This window comes from Centroberyx gerrardi, chromosome 24 (assembly GCF_048128805.1).
Source record: "Centroberyx gerrardi isolate f3 chromosome 24, fCenGer3.hap1.cur.20231027, whole genome shotgun sequence".
Classification (NCBI taxonomy): Eukaryota; Metazoa; Chordata; class Actinopteri; order Beryciformes; family Berycidae; genus Centroberyx; species Centroberyx gerrardi.
Window position 1 is genome coordinate 9,466,341 of NC_136020.1, and position 21,896 is coordinate 9,488,236.

The 21,896-nt window shown below is 41.6% G+C and overlaps 1 protein-coding gene and 1 long non-coding RNA gene across 2 annotated transcripts; both read right to left on the bottom strand.

Moving 5' to 3' along the window:
• Positions 1-2,899: 2,899 nt before the first annotated feature.
• lepb (leptin b) lies at positions 2,900-4,471 on the bottom strand. The gene is made up of 3 exons (XM_071905738.2): positions 4,442-4,471; positions 3,853-4,012; positions 2,900-3,220 (listed from the first exon to the last, which is right to left on the bottom strand). Exons 2-3 carry the CDS (start codon positions 4,009-4,011, stop codon positions 2,900-2,902), a joined length of 480 nt encoding a protein of 159 aa, XP_071761839.2. The 5' UTR covers position 4,012; positions 4,442-4,471.
• A 14,334-nt stretch (positions 4,472-18,805) lies between these two features.
• LOC144538120 (uncharacterized) lies at positions 18,806-21,644 on the bottom strand. Its single transcript, XR_013504084.1, has 2 exons — positions 21,584-21,644; positions 18,806-19,312 (listed from the first exon to the last, which is right to left on the bottom strand). It is a non-coding gene; the product is annotated as an uncharacterized LOC144538120 (long non-coding RNA).
• Between the last annotated feature and the right edge of the window lie 252 nt (positions 21,645-21,896).

Below are 21,896 nucleotides of genomic sequence, written 5' to 3' on the forward strand. Positions count from 1 at the left end.
TTCCATGTCCGGAGATGCACTCCATTAGTAAAGGGCCTCCTTTTAATTGTTCTGAGACTTGATGTGGTTGTTTTATCTTACCATCTTTTAGTTTTTTTTAGTTTAGTTTATTTATTTGACAATTCACTTTAAAAGGACAATTCCATGGTTGCAACACCAATGTACATGCACAATTAACAATTAAGGACATCAAGGATAACACAAAAAAGTCACAGGACTTATTTCCATTGTGGTCCTTGTTTACCATACCTTGTTACCTTGTTCTTTACCATCCCCCTGTCTGGTGCTATATGCAACAAGGTTGTGTGAGGCCATGCGTGAGAGCCCATAGTCCAAATCTGGCAGATAACAATAAGGCCGTAGCTTTTGTTTTCACTGCACAGCACCAATGTTTATGTAGCAGACGGGAAAAGCCAGTCACATTAGAATGACAAGGTTCAGTTTAGTTTCCACTTCCACAGACCTGTGAAGGGCACAGAACAGAGAAATGAAAAAAACCCTCATCTATCCTTGCCTAAGCTTATGTTTTTATGTCTCTGTGTTTATTGTGACTACAGTACTTCTGGATACAGCTATCAAGTGCATTTGCTTTCACATGCTAAATGCCACTTTCCCCTTTGCTCCTGCTTCTCTTTGGCAACACATTATACTGACCTCTGTTAGTCTTGCATGTGAGGGACGGAGTATTTCATGCTCTTGGTATTAGTTTGTGTGTGTGTGTGTGTGTGTGTGTGTGTGTGAGGGCGGGGGGGGGGTAAAAGTTCAATTCTTGTGCACTGCCCTAATGCACCGACCATTACCTATGGCCTTAGAGGGAATTATCTCAACCCTGCATGTGACTTGTTCAGTAGTATGGGGTCTCTGTGTATCATAAATCCTATTATACTGTTTCTCCAACACACACGCAAAAAAAAAAAAGAATGTTCACATGTACACGCAAACACACACGCACACACACGCACACACACACTGAAGATTTCCATCACCAAGAGCTGCTCATGGACTTCATGAGTTACAGTAACGCAAGAAAACCTTGAATCTTGACTGACATCTGCTGGAGAAAGGGCTCATGTACAGAACTGACTTACAAATAAAGCCTAGTTTATGTTACAGCAACAGCATTTTTTTTTTAATGATAATAGTAATCGTAATTTATGTTATTACCCAATCTAAAAATCTAAATGTAGGATTGAGGACTGAGATTTTCATGCTCAGAATGATGATAAGATCACACAAGAGCTGGCCTGCAATAGCTTTACTAGCTTTAGGGAGTTTTATGAAGCTGTAATCTTTACTCACTCAGATAGGAGAAATTTATGGTTTTATGGTGGCATGAAAAGCTTATTTTCAATCGCAAAATCTGCCTTTGAATAATGTTGGTATATACTGTATATATATTTTAAATGTGTCTCTTTAGTTCTCTGTGGTATTTGGCATGTATGTTGTGTTTGTTATTTTTATTTTGAACACATGAACACCTTCTCACCTGATGGACTGTGTAACCAAAAAAAAAAAAAAAAAAAAAAAACTCTTTATCTGCCTCTATGCACTCTATGCATTATCTCATAGCACTGCCTCGTAGCACCTATGTCCTGTTGGACCAGAACTTAGCTTTATGGCTCTTACTCTCGTTGTTCTCTCCTGACTAGATCCTTGCTTGTGTTGTATTAAAATCTCATGTGTACGTCGCTTTGGATAAAAGCGTCTGCCAAATGGGAAATTGTAATTGTAATTTTGTCTTTAGTTTAAGCCCTCCTCTACTCTACCTGTAATGTACCTCTGGTGCTCAACAGTGAGTTTATCATAACTTTATTGTACACTTTTTGGTGTTTTATCTCCTATGGTATCACTATAATATACCAACAGTAAATTGTGTCTGTGGTACTCAATAGTGAGTTTATAGTGACCTTATTGTATTTAATGTTATTTTTCTGTCTCTTCATTTTCTATTAATATTTCAATAGGGCTGTGATAGTTATACAGTATCCTTATAAAATGTATTAGAAGATTACAACAGTTTTTTATTTTCTCTAGGTAAGTTCCTAGTTAGTTTTCAAACAAGTTTCTAACATAACCCACGGATATTAGGATAATTTGATATGCTTTATGTGCTTTATATACTTTATGATTTTAAATTTGCAAAGAAAAAAATAATAATTCTTCAGTCAACCATCATTATTGACTAAACAGTTTATTGGAAAGTTCAATACAAACAGATACATGTCACCTTAATACACCGTAATATAGCCTACATCCTTGATGTTGACTAAAGACCTAATACTGCAACTAAAAGCTTTCATAAAAATAAACAGTAAGTGCAAATTCAAACAGAAAATCTCATTTACGCTTGAAAATATATTATCTTTGCATATACAGCAAGAAGTTACTTTTCCATACATTAAAATTGCACAAGATTATATAATACCCACATACCAAAAATAAAACATTTCAAATTGTCACCCAAACTGGAAATCCCTGATGCCCAGTTGCCTATTCAGGTCTTTCAATATTAGACATTTTTAAATACAGTTAAAATATTTTGCATAGGCTATTTCACACCTTTGTTGCAAAAATGAAGTTATACAAGTATGAAAAATATTGCACCTCAAGAGGAAAGCTATGAGCTACTTGCATTTCATGCATAAGAGCTATCACTCAAGAGACCAGCATTATTGCTGGTTATTATTGCAGTATTGCATATGGACTAGAAAATGTCATTCACATTTTTTTATGATACAATAATGTGTCTGAAGACAATGGTAATTGATAGCAAGATGATAAAAAAATGCTTATTAAAACTACCTGCAAAGATAAATTCCATTGTTTTCAATACTGCACTGTCTCTCACTAGCCTCAGTATATCTGCATGGTGGCCCGACCTGGCACGAGTGTGGATCTGTCAGCAGACCTTGAGCTTGTCCTTGTTGAGAAGGAACTCCTCCAGGTAGTGCTGCACCTTCATCAGACTCAGGTAGAGGTGACTTTCGGGAAACACGTCGTCACCGGCCTCTCCTTTGGGTCTGGCCTGGACGGGACAGTCCAGCGTCAGGGCGAGGGAGCGCACCCTGCCCTCCAGGCTGGACACATCCGCCTGGATCTGGCTCAGCAGCTCCAACAGAGGGCTCTGCAGGTCCCGGTCCAGTAGTCCCAGTTCCCGGCTGATGCTGGTCAGGCCCTCGATGGAAGGAGAGCTGACGTCTATCTGAGGAGCGACCGGCAGCTAAGGAGAAGAGGAGGACATAGAGTATTGATCCTCTAGCTGATTTTAAATGGTGTACAGGTTTTGTTTTGGGGTTTTTTTGCAATATTTTTAATGCTTGTATAATGTCATTTTTGCTTCAAAGATGTGAAAAACTGTAGCCTATTTAAAATGTTCTAATATTGAAAGACCTGAACTTTCAACTGGGCATTAGGGATTTCCAGTTTGGGAGAGCTGTAGTTTTTTTGCTGTGACCAGGAAGGTTAAAAAATGTTGATGAAAAAAACCATAGTTATTTAAAAATAAATGAATTTACTAATGTGTTTCTTTATACCATTACATGGCCAAGCTTTGATTTACACCATTTGTTCTTGGGAAAATTGGTGTAAAGTTAATGTGCTGCTGTTCGAAATAGAACAAAGCAGATACAGTGATAGTGATGGAAAGTAAAACTGTAATCCTTTTCCTACTCTGAAACTAAAACCTGTAAAAGTACAACTGTCGATGTGTAATGTAAAATCTTAAATCTCACACAACAAAGACCCTGCTGTTTCCGTAAGTCACACTGATTTGACTACACAGTACTCTCGCTCAATGACTGCATTGTGAGAAATTGATAAAACATGCATGCAGATGCTGATGTGTGCACATACCTTTGTTCTTAGTTTCCTAATGTGGACCAGAGTGGTCTGAGCCATGTTTATTATACTGTGTATGCCGTTTCTCAGAGATTCTCCTTTCGTGGGAAGACCGGTGCAGCCGGGAGCCAGCATCAGGACAGAGACACACAGGAGGGCCAGAGGGACGTGCATCCTGACACACAACACAACACATGGAAAACTATGACGATACATAAAACAACATCTACACAAAATCAGGTTTGTATAAGAACTTTTGTATTCTTTAGTTTACAGCTATACTGGCAAAAATAGAAATAGCAATGAAATATTATGAAATGAATTAAACATTTATGCAAATAAAGGCAATTTTGCACATTAAAAATATTCAAAGAAATTAAATCTAATTTGTTTTATCACTTTGAAATCACCTTGCAAAATTCATGCATTTTAAAGTCTATTTACAATGCATGCCTTGTATTCAAATATTTGTAATATTTGCATACATCTACTAGTCTAATGTTGAAAATATAATATTACTCTTCTCTGAACTTCACATGTAATATCATTGTTCTTCCCTTCACCTTGGTCCCACATACTGTAACATATCATATCATAGCCTTACCTGTGCTTTGCCTTGTGGCTGTGCTGTAACAGTGAGTGACAGAGAGATGCTGCATGCCTCTTTGCAGGGTTCCCCTGTTTAAATAGTCTGATTGAGTCGTAACTTAGGTGAATCATCAGTGGGTTTCCCTCCTGCCTGGTCCACTCCCCCCGTCTCTCCTCCCCCTACGGCATCTAACCAAACCTGGGCCTGACCCGTAAAGGTCAACCCATCGAGGCTCTAAAAAAAACACAGATAACAACGTTCTGACTCAACCGCTTGGAACTCACACACACTCCATGTTCCTGGTTTTGTTTCCCTGCAACAAGGTTTTTTCACTTGATGCATGCGTGGCTGCTAACATAATCCTGTTTTTAATCTTTTAATTCAATTTTGGTTTTAAATATTGGGAAATGTGTAGGCAGACTGTTGGCTTGAATTGTCGTCATTCAGTGCAAACCCACTAATACCCAGGTGCACAACCAAACGAATAACCAAAGAGAAGATACAGATATTTAGCAATCAGGTAGAGAAGATTTGAGAAGGAGAAGGATTTGTCATAAATCATAAATTGTATTTATGGAAATGTCAATTGATGCAGCTTTATATTTTATGTGAAATTCATTTATGTGATATTTCATGGGGAAATGGAATTTGGTATCTTGTAGTGTAGAAGAAAGGAAGTGAATCATCATGTATTTTACATCCATGATCATATCGCTGTGGCTTTGACTGTGACTGTGGTCCTTTATTTTATGTTTGAAAGACATGGAATGAAAGACACATAAATCTGGAACTCGGTGCCTATGATGGACATTTTCTACCTGCTGTTATTATCGTTGTTAGGAGCAACAGCAGCTACAAAACCAATAACAGCAACAAGAACAAGTTCAAAATGTAAACCTTGCTACTGCACACACACTCCCAACTAGCGACCCTTGTAAACTGTAGTGGTTTCCAAAGGTGTTTTTCTAGTTGGGCCTGATGATCTTACTATAACTGAAGCAGCTTTTATGTCTTTTGTGTGTGTGTATATAATTATGTGTGAGTACCTTCCCCATTGCCTGCATACTGCAGGAAAGTTACAGTATGTAGTATCATATGCATGTCTGTTCATTACAGCATATATTACATAAAAAAAACATATTCTTTGCCGACACACAGTCACTTTACCTGTCAAATTGCATGGCATTACTTTCACTGAAGAGTTATGTAGTGCGTCTTTTCATTTCCACTCATATGTCGGACTCCTGCTCAGCCTTGTCAAGAAGTGATATAACAAAGCTTATCACAACGTATATCAATAGAATGGAAGAGACACACACACACACACACGCACTGAATTTGATCAGTGTGTGTCAGTGTCGTTTTCTAGGTGTTTGGGCTGTACAACAAAGCAACAAGCTTGTTTTGCACACAGCAAGCATTCCAAAACACACTGTTTCTATGTGAAATCCCCGACTGAAGGATGTAACCTGTTTTTTGAGCTGCTGACAGTCTATATTTTATTGCACAGTTAAAGATTTTTGGTAACGACCTGTGGAGGATGCGTCCTCCCACTTCTTAATGAGGGAATCTCTGCTATGGTAGTTGGCAGTTGTCCTTTGAAGGCGTGGCGACATCCACACACAGTTTGATTGTAAGGTTGAAGGCTTGTAGGTGTTTCGTGCTTTGCAGGTTTTGTCTCCTGCCTCTCCGTACTTAAGAGGTGGAATCAGTTTTGTCACTTTTATCCAAATAAACATGACCAATGGAAACAGCAGAGACAGCAGACACAGCAGGACCTCAAAAGCAAATGGCAAACCTGTGAGATCATACTGTAGAAAATGTGATCGGTCACCTCTGTGTTTTCTCAGTGAGTTTTTCTGACGGAGCTATTGTTCATCAGGCTGAAGGTGCAGCGGTCACACTTGGAAACAGAAGCACTGGACCACTTCTTCCTGTAAGCAATGAAACATCACTGGTGGTACAAGAAGTTGTCACAACATGAATGTGTCTCAGTTATCCACAAAGGGCCATTCAATGGAAGTTTTGTCCATACAATACTGTAATTCATCCACTAATAACTACTAATAACTATGTATAGTAACATGTGTCTACTGGGGACAGTGGATCACTACTCACTGGGCCATGAACTGTCCCAGTTTTCTACAACTTGCATCTTGCGGCTCTTTCCATAAACACAGCTTTCCTGTCCCTTGTGCCTGGCTGGATGTTGTGCAACTGTCTCCCCACTAAACTCCAGCTGAACTCCTAATTGGAGCCCAATTGTTTAGTCGGTGGACCAATGGCGTAAAATTTCCCAGAACTTTAATTAATGTCAATTGTTGTTTTGTTTTTTTCAAAGTGTTTTCAGCTATGTTGGGGAGAGGGAGAATGTGGATAAAGGAGCTTGCCAAAATCAGAGAACAGGGAAAAGGGGACAACTTTGTGGGGGGACACAGACAAATGTGACCTCAAGGAATGAGAAGCATGGAGCAAGAAGCAGAGTGGGGGTTAAAAGCAGACGGGGGGATGGAGGGACACAATTGAGAGCTGGAGGAGGGAGGAGCAGTTTATTGGAATCCCTCCTCTGGTCATTTCCAGTAAGCTGACATGGCACAGGGCCGACTTGGTTGTTCCATCGTTTTTTGTTTTTTTTAATGAAACACCGACCATTATACTCTTCTTCTCCTCTCTGCAGCCATGCTTCGGTTTCCTGTAAAAACATTTTTCAATCTACAGTCCACAGCACATTCTTAGACTCTTGTTCATGCTTTGATCCTGTTGCTTCACTTAAAGGTGTCACTATAATGTTTTATTATGCACCATGGGATTATCATTTACTGTTGACATGACTAGTGGCTTTCCCGTCAATGAATTAAAACACAGGAAGCATCCTTTGAACTGCATTGCATTATACTCTTTTATAGTGCGTTAATATGGTGACTTGTCTCTATAGAAAATACTTGTGGTTGAATTCACATGACTAAAGCATGAATTGCTTTCCCAGCTTCCAGTAGGTGGCCTGTTTATAGATCAGGAAATGAACATTGCTCAACTCCCAAGTGATTTGAACTATTGCATATTAAAGCTGTTCAGCTGATCATAAACACCCCAATGAAAGTCAAAGCAGTGTATTTTCATAGGAATCCTGCAAACTCAGATAGAAATTTAAGCCTGTTTGTGCGTAATGGTCTCCAACGCCAAGCAATTTCAAGCCCCATGTTGGATGACTTGCTTTTCATCAAACGAATTTCAATTCATGAGGAAAATTGTTTTCAAACAAAGGTCTAACCATGACTCATATCTTCACCCTATTCCCAGCCAAAGTGGTTTCACTGGCCTAATTTTAAATTGGTGTTCTAGTTGCCTAAACATAATGAAGGCTAATTATCTGCTTAGCATTAACCCTATCCTTAACCAACTGTTTCTTTTGTTTTAACTTAAAACATGTGGGAAGGGTTTTTGTCAGAAGTGAAAGAAACAAATGCTGCCATATGATTTGAATCCAGCCCTCTAAACTATTAGACTCTGTAGTTTATATCTGGACTATGCACAATTGTTGAATGAAAACAGGAAATTTTATTTGTAGCTCTGCTAGAGGGCGCTGTTGCAGGTGTGGTGGGGTGTTGAATCGGTCTAAATTTACATATCCCACAGCATTTTATATTTATAATCCTGATTTGATTATGATAATGTGATCACACTGCTGTAGCCTACAGCGTTTCTCAACATTTACCTGATGCCATTTGGATTATGTTCCACTGCATTGCATTTAACTTCATCTTTCATTTCATTTTGGGTGCAGCCTATGCAAAACATGAGAACCACTTGTGATGATGTTCTTGGTAATTATCACTGCAATATAAATAAGTTGTTGCTCTGGGAGGTAATGAAGCACTACCAGATCTGTCTTGTTTCTAGTGGGCCGCACTGAGGAAAAATGGAATCTCACCACTCGTACTGTAGCAGCACAAATGACTCGCACAGGAATGCTGATATTCCAGAGGTTCCTTTTCTGCCGAGTCAACGAACATTGCTTTATGAGTAGGCTTTTGGCAATGTAATTAATCACCATCTGGATGGAATTGAAACTAAAAATCTGGCAGATTTCCACCAAAAACACCAAGCATTGAAAACCAGACCTTAGACCAGAATTTGAGAAGGACAAAAGCCAAGGATTGCAAACTTACCCGCAGCATAAATAAATAGCAGATTTTGTTACGCCAAATAAGTCATGGGATTGTTACTGTTAAGCATCTTTTACTGTAACTTTGGTGTGAATACATCATAGACCTTGGGGGAGGAGTGGACTGCCAGTACAGATTCCTATAATTTGACTTAATTAACCTGCTACATGCCCTCTCTGTTTCCAGCTGGAACCTATGGGAACCTTACTGGAACCATTATCTTTCTGTCAGTAATTTTTTTTGACTTGTGTTTTGAACAAATCTTACAGGTTTGGCACATATTGGCCCCGATTGTGGTGTGGCTGCTGTTTTCTTAGCTGCTGTTCTCAAAGCGTCCTCTGGGGGGCTCTACTCACTCAGAGATTTACAGTAATTGGAGAGCAGCTTGCCAGTTTGTATCGAGTTCGTCCCAATACTGTAAATCATCCTTCCCTCCTCATTCACTTCCCCCATGCACAAGCCTAAAAGAAGTCTTTGAAATGTAATCTATCAGACTTCAGCCACTTGTGTCCTTTAATAATCACAAAAACGGATCCTCATGCAGTGTTTATACCTGTGGTGTTACAGTAAGGAGAGTTTCTCCATGGTTTGTTCCTGCCCCAGTTTATTTTCTTTCACCCTTGTCTAAATGAGTCTCTGCCTCTTTTATTTAATTGTTTGTGTTTATTCACTGCATGCACTGGTCATCCTAATTGACTGTTGAAGTTTGATTTCTGGTTCTACCATATTAGTTACCTTCCTGAACTGAACTAGTGTGCTGGCTGATATCCTCCTCCCTCCAAAGTACACTGATATTTCCAGCTTCACCTCCACTCCACAGTCTTTACACTCTATATCTCTGTATCCCAGCGCATCTGGCACTTAAAGTCCCTTGGAGGAGAAGAGTTTGCCAGGTCGCAAAGTTGCGGATTGCACAGAAGGAAAGGTTCAGCCCATTCAAAAACCTACATCTGATGCAGATGTCTTAGGTTTTGCTACTAAACGGACATCAACAACAGCCAACAGGATTATTTCTTCCCAAACATTTTATTTAGTCCCAGAGGTCAGGGAGTCACAGACATTGAAAATACACGACACCAGACAAGAAAAACAGCCCCTCTACTGGCTTTGCCCGTGGTTACCAATTTCATTTACTCCATTACGAGCGGGAATGCAGCAAAAGTGCATCCAGCGACCCACGTCCCCATCTGATGACACGGATGAGGCGCTGCCCTATTTCCCTGGGCTACGTGTGACACACAAATTGCGGGCCGCAGTCATGATTTCACTGGGAATCTCTCGCTTCAATCTGAAGGTCAATCAGAGATTTGTTAGGTCAATTAACGGATGCGGGGGCCCAGTCTAGCGGAAAACATTTCACTCATATTAGTCAGCGTAGTACTGTACCCACCCACAGGACACGGGACAGGGAGAGTGGGTGCTTTAGTCTGGGATTATTTGGTGCTGCTGCTTGGGCTGCAAAATCTGTTTTTCTAATCCTGATAAATAATCAGTGAATTGTCCTTGTTGATCTCTTTTTTAAACCATACTGATAAATTCCACTGTTTTGTTCACTTGTAGAACATAATCTTGATGTTAAGTATTGATTTCAAATTTACTTTACACAACAGATGAAAAAGGGAGACCTTGCTTTCCTCTAGTGCAAATTTTATAGTATTGTATATCAGTTACACACAAAGTAGATAGTAGAATACTGAAACATGCAATGGAAGCCGAAGAAACGTCATATTTTATAGTAATTATGGTTCCTTGTCTCGACCGGCGTTTGACAGACAGCAAGTACAAGTTTTTATCTTCATTTCATTTCATCTTTATTTAACCAGGCACATCAATTAAGAGGACATCTCTCGCTTACAACGATGGACCGGCAAAATGCAGCAGCTGTTCCGAGGGGGAGAGGGGGTGTGAATTCAAATAAAACAGAACTGAACGCCGAACGTCGACACGGACAACCGAGCGAGCAGAGCACAGAAACAGGCAGCAGATTGGGCAATAAATATTAAAACAGAGAGGTGGAGGTGTGAAAGGAGTAAGAGAATGGGAGATGGAGAGATGGAAAGATGAGTTTAATGTGAAGGTGGTCAGTGAATGAGTGAGGGACACCGCACACATCTGCATGAACTCACTTAACATATGTTCCTACAAATATAGAAACATGGAAGCTCTCACATGCACATGGACACACACACACACACGTATGCATGCATGCACACACACACTCCCTGGGCGGTGAAGTCACATGGTTAGCGGAAGTGAAGCAACACTTAGCTGGTGTCCTGGTCAGTGCACAAGAAGCAAGAATTGCCTCAGGTGTAGATGTATAATAACCAGATTGTGTATGCCCATGGATTTGGATAAAGTCCAAGCTTCTGGATAAATGCAAGCTGACGTAACTCTGCGTACGTCAGAGGGTCAATGCCACGGCTTCCTTTTTCCTCATGTTTTAGTATGTGCATCCCATTGAAACTGTTTCTATAGGGAATGCTGCGAATTCCTGACTTGATAACCATGGTAGTCAGATAACTTATATTCATGAAACAATTGATATGCCTACAGAGTATAGGATATAATGCATTATTATTAATCAGATATGATGACCGTATACAAAATCTAATAATTTGATTGGGCAGATCTGATTATTGACTTACAGCACAGAATCCAATGATGTAGGAGTGTAAAAAGCATCAGGCAGCGACCACACCCATAAAATGTCCTTCACATCCAGTTATCTTGACACATGCTTTGACCAAAATTCATTTATCAAATGAATAAAAAAAAACAAGTTGTTTTTGATGTATAGAGAAAAGACAAAAGCCTATTTTGGGCAAAATTAGAGATCTGAGATGCTGTGATGATTAAAATCTATTCTACACAGAAGATTTATGTTATCTAAACACTACTTGTGCTCCTGATATATTGAGACCAACTTTAGGTGGCTGATTTTGATTAAAGCTTCCAGGTCAAGAAAAAAAGTGAGATGACTAGAAAGAGCAGAATTAGGAACAAAATGTGTTTTGGTGCAAAAGGATTAAGGAATTGCTCTATTGCACAATGAAAGTAGAAGTTGTCATATACACTGAATGTAGAAAATATTAGGGACATCTTCCTGATATTGAGTTGCAGCCTCTTTTACACATTCCACATCTCAACTGTCTCAAAGCTTAAAAATCCTTCTCTAACTCGTCTGCTTCTCTTTATCTACATCTCCTCCTTTGTGATTGGTGTAGATTTAATAAGGGAATCAATTAGGGATAATGGCTTTTACCTGGATTCACCTCATTAGTGTGCTTCATGAAAAGAGTGAGTGTCCCTAATATTTTCTCAGTGTAGATGGCACATGTAATTCTCCAGCCAGTATTCATGTTAAATTTGGTAAGAGTCTTTGTTCCAGAGTTCTAAATAATGTGAATTTCAACTTTAGACTCAGTGTAACTCCAGGAAGTGTAGTGGTGTTGCTTTACACTTTATTCGATCTGGAGTTGAGGCGAGTAAAGCGGGAATCTATTTCTTACTGTAATAAGAGTCTTTGCAATAGGATTTCTCTCAGGTTGCTTGCTCTGATTTAGACATCTGTCCTGCCACATCCCCTGTGCCTCTCAACTGTATCCTATTTAGCAGCCGTATTCCTGTTACTCACAACCGATCAAAAGCCACGCCTAACTTTTGTCAAATTCCTTGGAGACGCTCAGCTTGTGAATGGTCTTGAAGCACTTCCAAGCGCTGTGCGCACGCCACAGATGAGTTGTGGCCTCACTCTCAAACACCCATAGGGCAGAGAGATACTCACTGTTCCATTAGGGAGCGAGGAGCCGTCTCGTTCAGATGCCAGGATCCAACGCAGATACTTTTTGGGGTAAGGGCTTCCTGGCTACTGCCTTAGGAACAGCAAGCCCAGACCGCAAAAAGACCCACAAAGGACAAAGCCTCGACCCGATGGCGTTCCCCTCCTGACCCGGCGTCGGCCCCGGCACCTACAGGAAGGACGAGAGCCGTCAGCACATTTGATGCAGGCAGGGACTTTCTGAAGCCGTTAGTGTTGGCTGTGTGACTGAAGTGGGACTGGTAGTTGTGGTGCTCGAGGCGCCACACCATGCCACACCCTTATCAAAATAAAATAATTGCCTGCAAAGCCAGCAACTGGAAGCGTACTGCCAGGGTTTACCTCATCATCTGGTTAGAAGACTGCAAATAACATCGTGGCACTTGGTGTCTCACGCATTTTTCTCATCCTATCACATCACCCCAGGGTGTGTCTTGATAAGGCCAATTTCACAATGTTTATAACACACTGCAATAAAAAGCTCTTTTGTGACAGCATTTGACAGCATTAAGTATTTTGTTATTGCCTTTTACCCCTTGATTAGCGGTACATATGTAAATGCAGTTTGTGACCATGCCAGCTTTATTCTGGGTGGATTGGCTCTCTGGTGTTTGCTGTTCATTGGGTTTACATTATCATTCTAACTTCTTTTCATCCCTTCTTTATACAGCTGAAGAGAACTGCCTCCAGATTGCGGGCCATTTGTTATAAAGGCGGGTCGCATCCGTTCTGCCCAACAAGAAAAACTCTTTAATGAATTCCTAGTTTTTCATTGTCATGTATGAAGACATGCTGTGTGATCTAGCAAGAATAACACTATAAGAGATTACTGTAGGACTGTCAATGTTACGAAGCTCACTTCACATCTCATTCTACAGAGGAAGTATTGTTATCAGCTCATACTTCACCATGAAACGGTTTTCAGAAACTTCTCAGAATATTTAATCCTGCTATGTGTACCAGAAGACTCTGCTTTGATCATTTATAGAACGGGAGCAATTATTTTGGCCCCTAAATTTGACCTCCCGTGCAAATTTGCGAGGAAAAAAAATGTTATTTGCTGCAATGCAATTGCAGTGATGTGTGTGAGAGAGGAGGAGGGAGAAATTGGGGAAATGTTCTAGAGAATATGTAAAATGGCTTTGAAACATTATATTGTACAGTCACATAATACCCACATTGTGGACCTGCAGCATAATCCTTAGAACAAAGATCATTAGAGGTGTGTTTGCAACATTACAGTTTTTCAGACAAAATCTTGGGCTTTGTCCATATCAAACATGTAGAAAACTAGACCTAGAACATATTTTTGCATCTGAATTTGTGACACAGGGAAGGACTATGTAAAGCTCTTTACTCAGACCTGCTCCATGTAAAAAAAAGCCCTGCAAAACACGTTTCCTAGGATTAAATACAAGGTGAACTGTGCGTGTAAATCCATGCAATGTGTAGGCCTACATCATGAAATTTTATGCTCCAATAAAGAAGAAGTTCACAAAAAGGGGTCCTTTGTGCTGTGTGATGAAGTGGCACGCACAGCACACGACCACATCTGGATGCTGGGGCCTGCGCCTGTATGGGTGTTACCTCCAGCCCAGGGCGGATAGGGACCGGCAGACTGGGCCATCTGTACACGTAGGCATCTGCCACGCTTACCTCACCACATGCGTCATATGTGGGAAAAAAAGTGTCACATCCCCTACCGCTCTTTTTCTAAATGCGTCCTGCCTTTGGCCTTAACATTGTCCCATATTCCGCTTATGTTGGATTGGGTTGCGCATTGACGGGAGACGTGTATTTAGATTAATTATTTACCGTCATGAATAACATTCGGTAGGCTACATATAGGTTTGAATTGGCTTCAATTGTCTCACTTTCGCGGGGTCAATTCTGTAGGCCCGTAACCATTTGAAGCTGTGCAAATAACTCTTATGGAAGTTGCTGGGGGTAGGTCCGCCTTTAGACCAACCGACGATCAGTCCAGTGTTCATTAAACTAGTGCATGGCGCCTGTTAATCGGCGTTAAGCGGTGGTTTTAAGGAGAGCGCTCTCCGTGGTCCTGAAATGCGCCGTGATCTGTCCGTGGTGCTGAAAGCAGCCCTCGCTGCGCGGTGAACGCCCTGCACTGGAGCCCAGTTTGTGAATGGAAAAGGGGGGAAAGTAGGGTTGGTGAAGACGTTTAAATGGTTGAATAACAAGATGACATCAATACGCAAAAATCACCATTATAAAAACAGCTGAGACAATCATATTAAATCTCTCTCTCTCTCTCTCTCTCTCTCTCTCTCTCTCTCTCTCAAAAAATTGCGCTTCTTGGGCAGCACGATGTGATGTGCAGGCTGAAGATGAATTGATCGTGCATGAATTGGCACTTGTTGCCATAACGCATTGAAGCCTGCCGAGTGGGCAATGCCAATGTGTGTGTGTGTGTGTGTGTGTGTGTGTGTGTGTGTGTGTGTCCGCGCGCGCACGTGTGTGTGTGTGTGTGTGTGTGTGTGTGTTTGTGTGTGAATGTGTGTGTCCGCGCGCCCATAGAACGGTCTAATCTTCCCTGCTCCACGCGCACGACTGCCCCCCCCCCACTCCCACCGCCCCGGCTATGAAAAGTAGCCTCTTTGCAAATGATAGTCTACCAGCCTCATTTCTATAGATAGCTCGATCTTAATTAAACTTACCGGAATCATTTACATTTCACTATCCAAACGATGCCATGTAGGAGAGAGATGCAGAATGATTGGCATTGCAATTAGACGGCATTGCTTGCAAGTACAGCCTTGTTGTGATTCTGTCATGATGTTTCAAATATTTCAAAGATTACGGCTAGTCCTCGAAATTGTAAGGACGGACAATAAAATACATTTTCACTCAGCCCACTCTCTCTGTAAACGATCAACATTGAATATATATATCGATGGATGCAGAATTTGTATTGCATCGGAATAGCTGGGCTCTAGACGGAGCACGTCCACCGCTGCGGTTAATGATAAAGCATTGCAATCAACTCAGTGGAAGTCAACACGAAGATAGGATCCGTTTACTTTTAGTTTCATTTTTTCCCTATTATCACACATTAACACGTCTCTCCGGAGAAAACACTGGTCACTCACGCTTCACCGTCAAACTCGGGGATGAATTTCTCAATGGCTCTCTATATGGCAATACTGTCTATAGCCATGAAAACAGAATGGCAGGTTGTTATTCTACTCACTTCAACAATCAGGAAAGAGAAAAAATAAATAAAAATAAAAATAGAATGGGCTCACCCAGTCATCACCGATCCGAGGAAGCGTGCATCATTTTTCTCTTCCCCCCCTTTTTTTCTCCAATAATCCCTGGGAATTTGAACGGCACCCATTGATATGCAGCAGTAGGGTCCCCCCCCACCCTCCCACCCTCCCTCCATCCTCTCTCTTCCCAGACGTCAGTCGCATTGCCTCCCATTCATTTCGGTCTATTGTTTATATTTCATTTCTGTGCATTTCTTAATCTTAATCCATTTTGTCCTCCTCCCTCCTTTCTGGAAAATGCTGCAAAACCTCTAATGGAAGCCACTCAATTCCTCCAGTCTGCTTCTTGCTGGTGACCTGCATTGACGTCATTGCGTCATTAGGTTTCCCCTGGAAACACGGGAGAGCCAAAAATAGAAACACATTAATTCAAACCCCAGGCTGGGGGGTGGGGGTGGGGGTAGGGGGTGGATGGGGGCTGTTGTTGGCGACTATTTCTATCAATCCATAATCTTCTGACCCCCCCACCCCCCACCCCCCCTCACACACACACACACACACACACACACACACACACCACAACACACAAACGCGCGCGCGCGCGCACACACACACACACACACACACACACACACACACACATTTTACAGCCCTAACGAAATATCACTATATCATATTCCTATAATATTCCTATAGGGACTTGCGTTTCTATGGTAGTCAAAAGTGAGTTTTTTTTGTGTGTGTGTGTTTCTTTTTTTTTTTTCTTTTTTTTAAATATATACAGTATATATATAGGCTATATATAGCTATATATATAGGCTATCTCTTATTGTTCCACTATACTATAATATTCCCATAATATTCCTACAGGGACTTTTGTGTATCCGTGGTGCTCAATAGTGATTGTGTGATCAAAGAGTCCGAGGTGTCCATACCTAAGATTAATAATGACCTTATCAGATTTTGTGATTTTTTTTTATCTCATATGGTAATATTCCTATAATATTCTTTTCTGTACTTATAGTGCCTATGCGCCAATCAGTAGCGAGTTTATAATGACCTTATCGCATTTTATGCCATTTTATCCTTTATTGTATCACTTCAACAATCCTATACTGACTCATAGTTGTCTGTGGTACTTAATAGTGGGTTTATATAATGATCTTATTTCATTTTATGGTATTTTCTCCTATGGCATTACTATAATATTCCTATAGGATATTAGATATTCAGTATGTTGTATCCCTCTGAAATGTATCATAGGATAACTATAGTCCTTTTTAGTTGTCGAGGCCTATTCTCAGACTGGGTCTCGCCTATAAAAAGACAGTATAGAGAGAGGGACCAAAGGGAGTGGGGATGGGTGGGTTTTGGGTTTATTTTATTCCTGCCTGCAATATAAAAAAAACACTCTTTAGAGGAGAAACAGCGCCACGGGGATAAAAATAGAAAGCACCGAGCAGTCATCTGTCAGCCGAGGGGCTCGTGCGCCGCGCGAGGTGGATTTCCGGTTTTGGTATTGATTCTAGTTCTTACTATACTGTAACCTATATTACAGCATATGGATGAGCACTGGCAAACAGCGATGTAATGCAGGTTAAATCCACCTAAACTCAGTTTACCCACCTTGTTACTTGAGGAATAGAGCTAACCCATCTTTTTAGGCTGATATACATCTTTATGAGCTAAATTTATAGTATATACTCTAAACGGAAAGGTTTCTATAGTACCATAAACTGGTTCGTTAGGCTTGTACCATAGCAGAAACCTTTTTGATGGGATAAAAAGAACCATTCTAGACAGGTTGTCTGCAGCAGTGGTTTTCAGTCCTGCTCCTCAGCAGCCACAGTCCTGCTGGTTTTCATTCTAGCCGTCTGATCACTGATTAGTTTACACATGGGACTCTAGGTGAATGCAATTAACTAGCTGGTAGGATGGAAAAACCAGCAGTACTCTAGGTTCTGAGGACCAGAACTGAAAACCACTAGTCTATAAGCATCATGTTCAGTTCCACATAGGACATTTTTGCTATAAAGAACTCGTTAAGAATATATGAAATATTCCAAATCAGCAGTAGCTTTTTACCATCTTTTCTACAATCCTCTGATTGCCATTTTTAACTTAACACATAACAGGTTTCTTTGAATCGTTATGGTTCTATATAAAACCACTTACCTAACCAAAGAACCCTTGGAGAACCCTACTTTTTCTGTGTACTGAGTAGTATCAAACTGATGTAAATTATATGAGGATAGGAGGAAAAAAAGAAGAAAGAAGAGAGGAAAAAGAGGAAAGAAAACATAAATTAATGTTAATCTGAAAATATAACAGATCTTTGCTTATATTGGTGGTTGCTTGCCTCCTGATGATGACATGGTCATAGTTTACCCACATTTTATTTTCCACTATACATCACTGATTGGCAACCACACAGTTAGCAGCTAATAGTAGAAATAGTAGAAAACTGAGTCCTTGGACTTGAATGGTTACTAGGATGGTTATAGGCTAATAAAACAGGATGTCATCTTAAACCAAACTCTAAATTGAACTGATGATGGCATCCCAACTGAGCAACATTTCCTTGTATGTCCTCTTATTTTCCTGAAACCCCTCCCTGAAATTACTTATTTTGTCTCTGAGAGCATCAAGTTATAGACAGTGATAAATAAAAAGGTGAGGAACCCCTAACCTCCAGTCAGTGATCATAAATAAAAAAAATGAATTATACTTTCAGAACAGCATTAATTTGTGTATTTATTTTCTTTAAAGAAGCTCATTCAACTAACATCAGTCTGATACAACTTACTATGATGTCAGATTTATCTCATATCAGCCCATAAATAAAAGGTATGCTTTCAGAAAACATAAATGTATGTTTTTATCCTTAAAGACCATATCCTCATATAACTCAAATCAGTTTGATATCAATTTCCAATTTCAATTTCCCATTTGGCAGACGCTTTTATCCAAAGTGGCATACATATGAGGTTTTAATACAACACAAGCAAGGATCTAGTCAGGAGAGAACAACGAGAATAAGTGCCATAAAGCTAAGTTCTGGTCCAACAGAACATAGGTGCTACGAGGCAGTGCTACGAGGCAGTGCATAGAGTGCATAGAGGCAGATAAAGATTTTTTTTTTTTTGATTACGCAGTCCATCAGGTGAGAAGGTGTTCACTAAAGAGCTGGGTCTTTAGCCTTTTCTTAAAGATTGAGAGGGACTCTGTGGATCGAATGGAGTTTGGTAACTCGTTCCACCACCGAGGAACCACAGAAGAGAAGAGTCTGGCTAGAGACTTAGGGCCGTGTTGTGGTGGCAGCACCAGGCGCCGCTCCTTGGCAGAGCGTAGTGAGCGGGAGGGAGCGTAGACCTGAATGAGGGAGTTCAGGTAGGTAGGAGCCGTTTTGGTTGCTGCTTTGTAGGCGAGCATCAAGGACTTAAATTTGATGTGGGCAGCAACTGGGAGCCAGTGGAGGGATATGAACAGCGGAGTGACGTGCTCTTTTGGGCTGGTTGAAGACCAGACGCGCCGCCGCGTTCTGGATCATCTGCAGAGGTTTGAGCGTACATGCCGGGAGCCCTGCCAGTAAGGAGTTGCAGTAGTCAAGGCATGATATTACAAGCGCCTGTACTAGGAGTTGTGCTGCATGTTCAGACAGGTAGGGTCTGATCTTCCTGATGTTGTACAGGGCAAATCGGCATGACCGAGCAACAGAAGCCACATGCTCCTTAAAGGTTAGTTGGTCATCAATCACGACACCCAAGTTTCTGGCAGACTTTGCAGGAATGAGCTGAGCTGATTCGAGCTGGATACTGATCTGTTGTTGTACAGAGGGACTGGCTGGGATGACAAGGAGCTCAGTCTTTGACAGGTTAAGCTGAAGGTGGTGTTCCTTCATCCATGCCGAGGTATCGGCGAGGCATGCCGATATCCGTGCCGAGACTGTGGGGTTGTCTGGCGGGAACGATAGGAGGAGCTGGGTATCGTCAGCATATGAATGGTATGAGAAGCCATGTGAGCGGATGACTGCACCAAGTGAGGTGGTGTATATTGAAAAGAGAAGGGGTCCAAGCACTGACCCTTGAGGTACCCCTGTGGACAAGCAGTGGGATTTAGACACTTCCCCTCTCCAAGACACTCTAAAGGATCTCCCTGAGAGGTAGGACTCAAACCAGCGGGAAGCAGATCCTGAGAAGCCAAGCTCAGCGAGTGTGGAGAGGAGGATTTGGTGGTTAACCGTGTCAAAGGCAGCCGATAGGTCGAGCAACATTAGAACAGAGGACTGACCGGCAGCTCTAGCTTATCGCAGTGTTTCCACTACAGACAAGAGCGCAGTCTCGGTAGAGTGTCCACGTTTGAAGCCAGACTGGTTAGGATCATACAGGTTGTTCTCAGAAAGGAATTCAGAGACTTGATTAAAGACTGTGCGCTCAAGTGTCTTGGAAAGGAAGGTGAGGAGTGAAACCAGCCTGTAGTTCTCAACCTGAGATGGGTTGAGTATAGGTTTCTTTAGTAGCGGGGTAACCCGGGCTTGCTTAAAAGCAGTGGGGAACACACCCGTTTGATGGTGTGCGTGACTGCAGGGATAAGTGTGGGTGAGAGTCAAGCAGAAGTTTGGAGACTTGCTCCTCAGTGAGATGGGAAAATGAGAGGAGTGAGGCCCCTGTTAGCTGGCGGCAGCATACTGAGTTGGTCAGGCTCAGAGAACTGATTACTGATGTTAGAAACCTTATCAGTAAAGAAGGATGCGAAGAGGTCAGCAGTGAGCAAAGTTGAGGGTGGAGGTGGTGGAGGGTTGAGGAGTGAGTTAAAAGCTGAAAATAATTTCTGAGCGGCTTTGGTGCTGCTGATTTTCTCCTGATAATAAGTGGTCTTGGCATTTATAGAGATGGGAGGAGAATGCAGATAGGAGAGTGTGATAGTCACTGAGGTCAGTGGGATCTCTGGATTTGCGCCATTTTCTCTCAGCTGCTCTGAGCCCCGCCCGTTGCCCTCTGATGACACCGGTGAGCCATGGACTAGGGGGGGTGTTACGAGCAGGTTTGGATGAGAGTGGGCAGAGATTGTTTAGAGAGGCGGCTAGCGAGGAGCAGAGTGTGTCTGTAGCCTCATTGACATGGAGTGAGGAGAATTCATTATGAGGGGGCATGGTAGCCGAGACCTCATTGGAGAGCTGAGCCGGTGTGAGGGACCGGACGTTTCGTCTGAAGGAGACCATTTGCGGCGGAATGTGAGGATGTTCCGGTAAGGAAACCGTGAATTGAATAAAGAAGTGGTCTGACAGATGTAAGGGGGTGACAGTCAGATTTGACGTGGAGCAGTTTCGAGTCACAATCAGATCGAGTGTATTGCCCGCTTTGTGTGTGGGAGCGGTGGAGACCTGTTTGAGGTCAAATGAGGACAGAAGTGAAAGGAAGTCAGCCGCTTGAGGTTTGTCAAGATGGATATTCATGTCCCCCATGACAATCAGTGGGGTGCCATCTTCAGGAATGGCTGAGAATAGCATGTCCAGTTCAACTACAAAGTTCCCCAGTAGCCCTGGTGGGCGGTATATGACAACCACAAATAGTTTAACAGGAACGGTAACCATGATTGCATGGTATTCAAAGGATGAGTTATTGCTTAGAGGAGAAAGCTTAGTGAATTTCCAGTCTTTGGAAATGACTTTCAGATTTCCACAACAAAGCAACAGATAGAGGGCATGACCCACGTCAGCTGACCCACCTATCGAAACTCAGAGAATGAAACCAGGAAGTGCTCAGCCACAACAAAGCCTGACAACAGCTTAAGTCCAAATCTAACCCAGAATCAAAGATTCAAAACACTTACTGGCCGACTGCTATCTCCTATGTCCTAGATCAGAGCTTGTTCTGCTTTGGAGCTCAGTTCAATCTCTCTTTTTAAGAGTTTAGTGAAAATCCTGCCCCTTCCAGATTTCCACAACAAAGCAACAGATAGAGGGCGTGACCCGCATCAGCTGACCCACGTATCGAAACTCAGAGTGAAACCAGGAAGTGCTCAGCCACAACAAAGCCTGACAACAGCCTAAGTCCAAATCTAACCCAGAATCAAAGATTCAAAACACTTACTGACCGACTGCTATCTCCTATGTCTGCTATGTATACAATAAATGTACCTCATAAAGGTTTATGTGAGCCTAAAAAGGTGGGAAAATTAAATTTAGAAGGCTTTACCCTCCACTACACCCTTGCTTATAGCTCTATAGCATTCATTCATTGTTCTTTCATTCATGC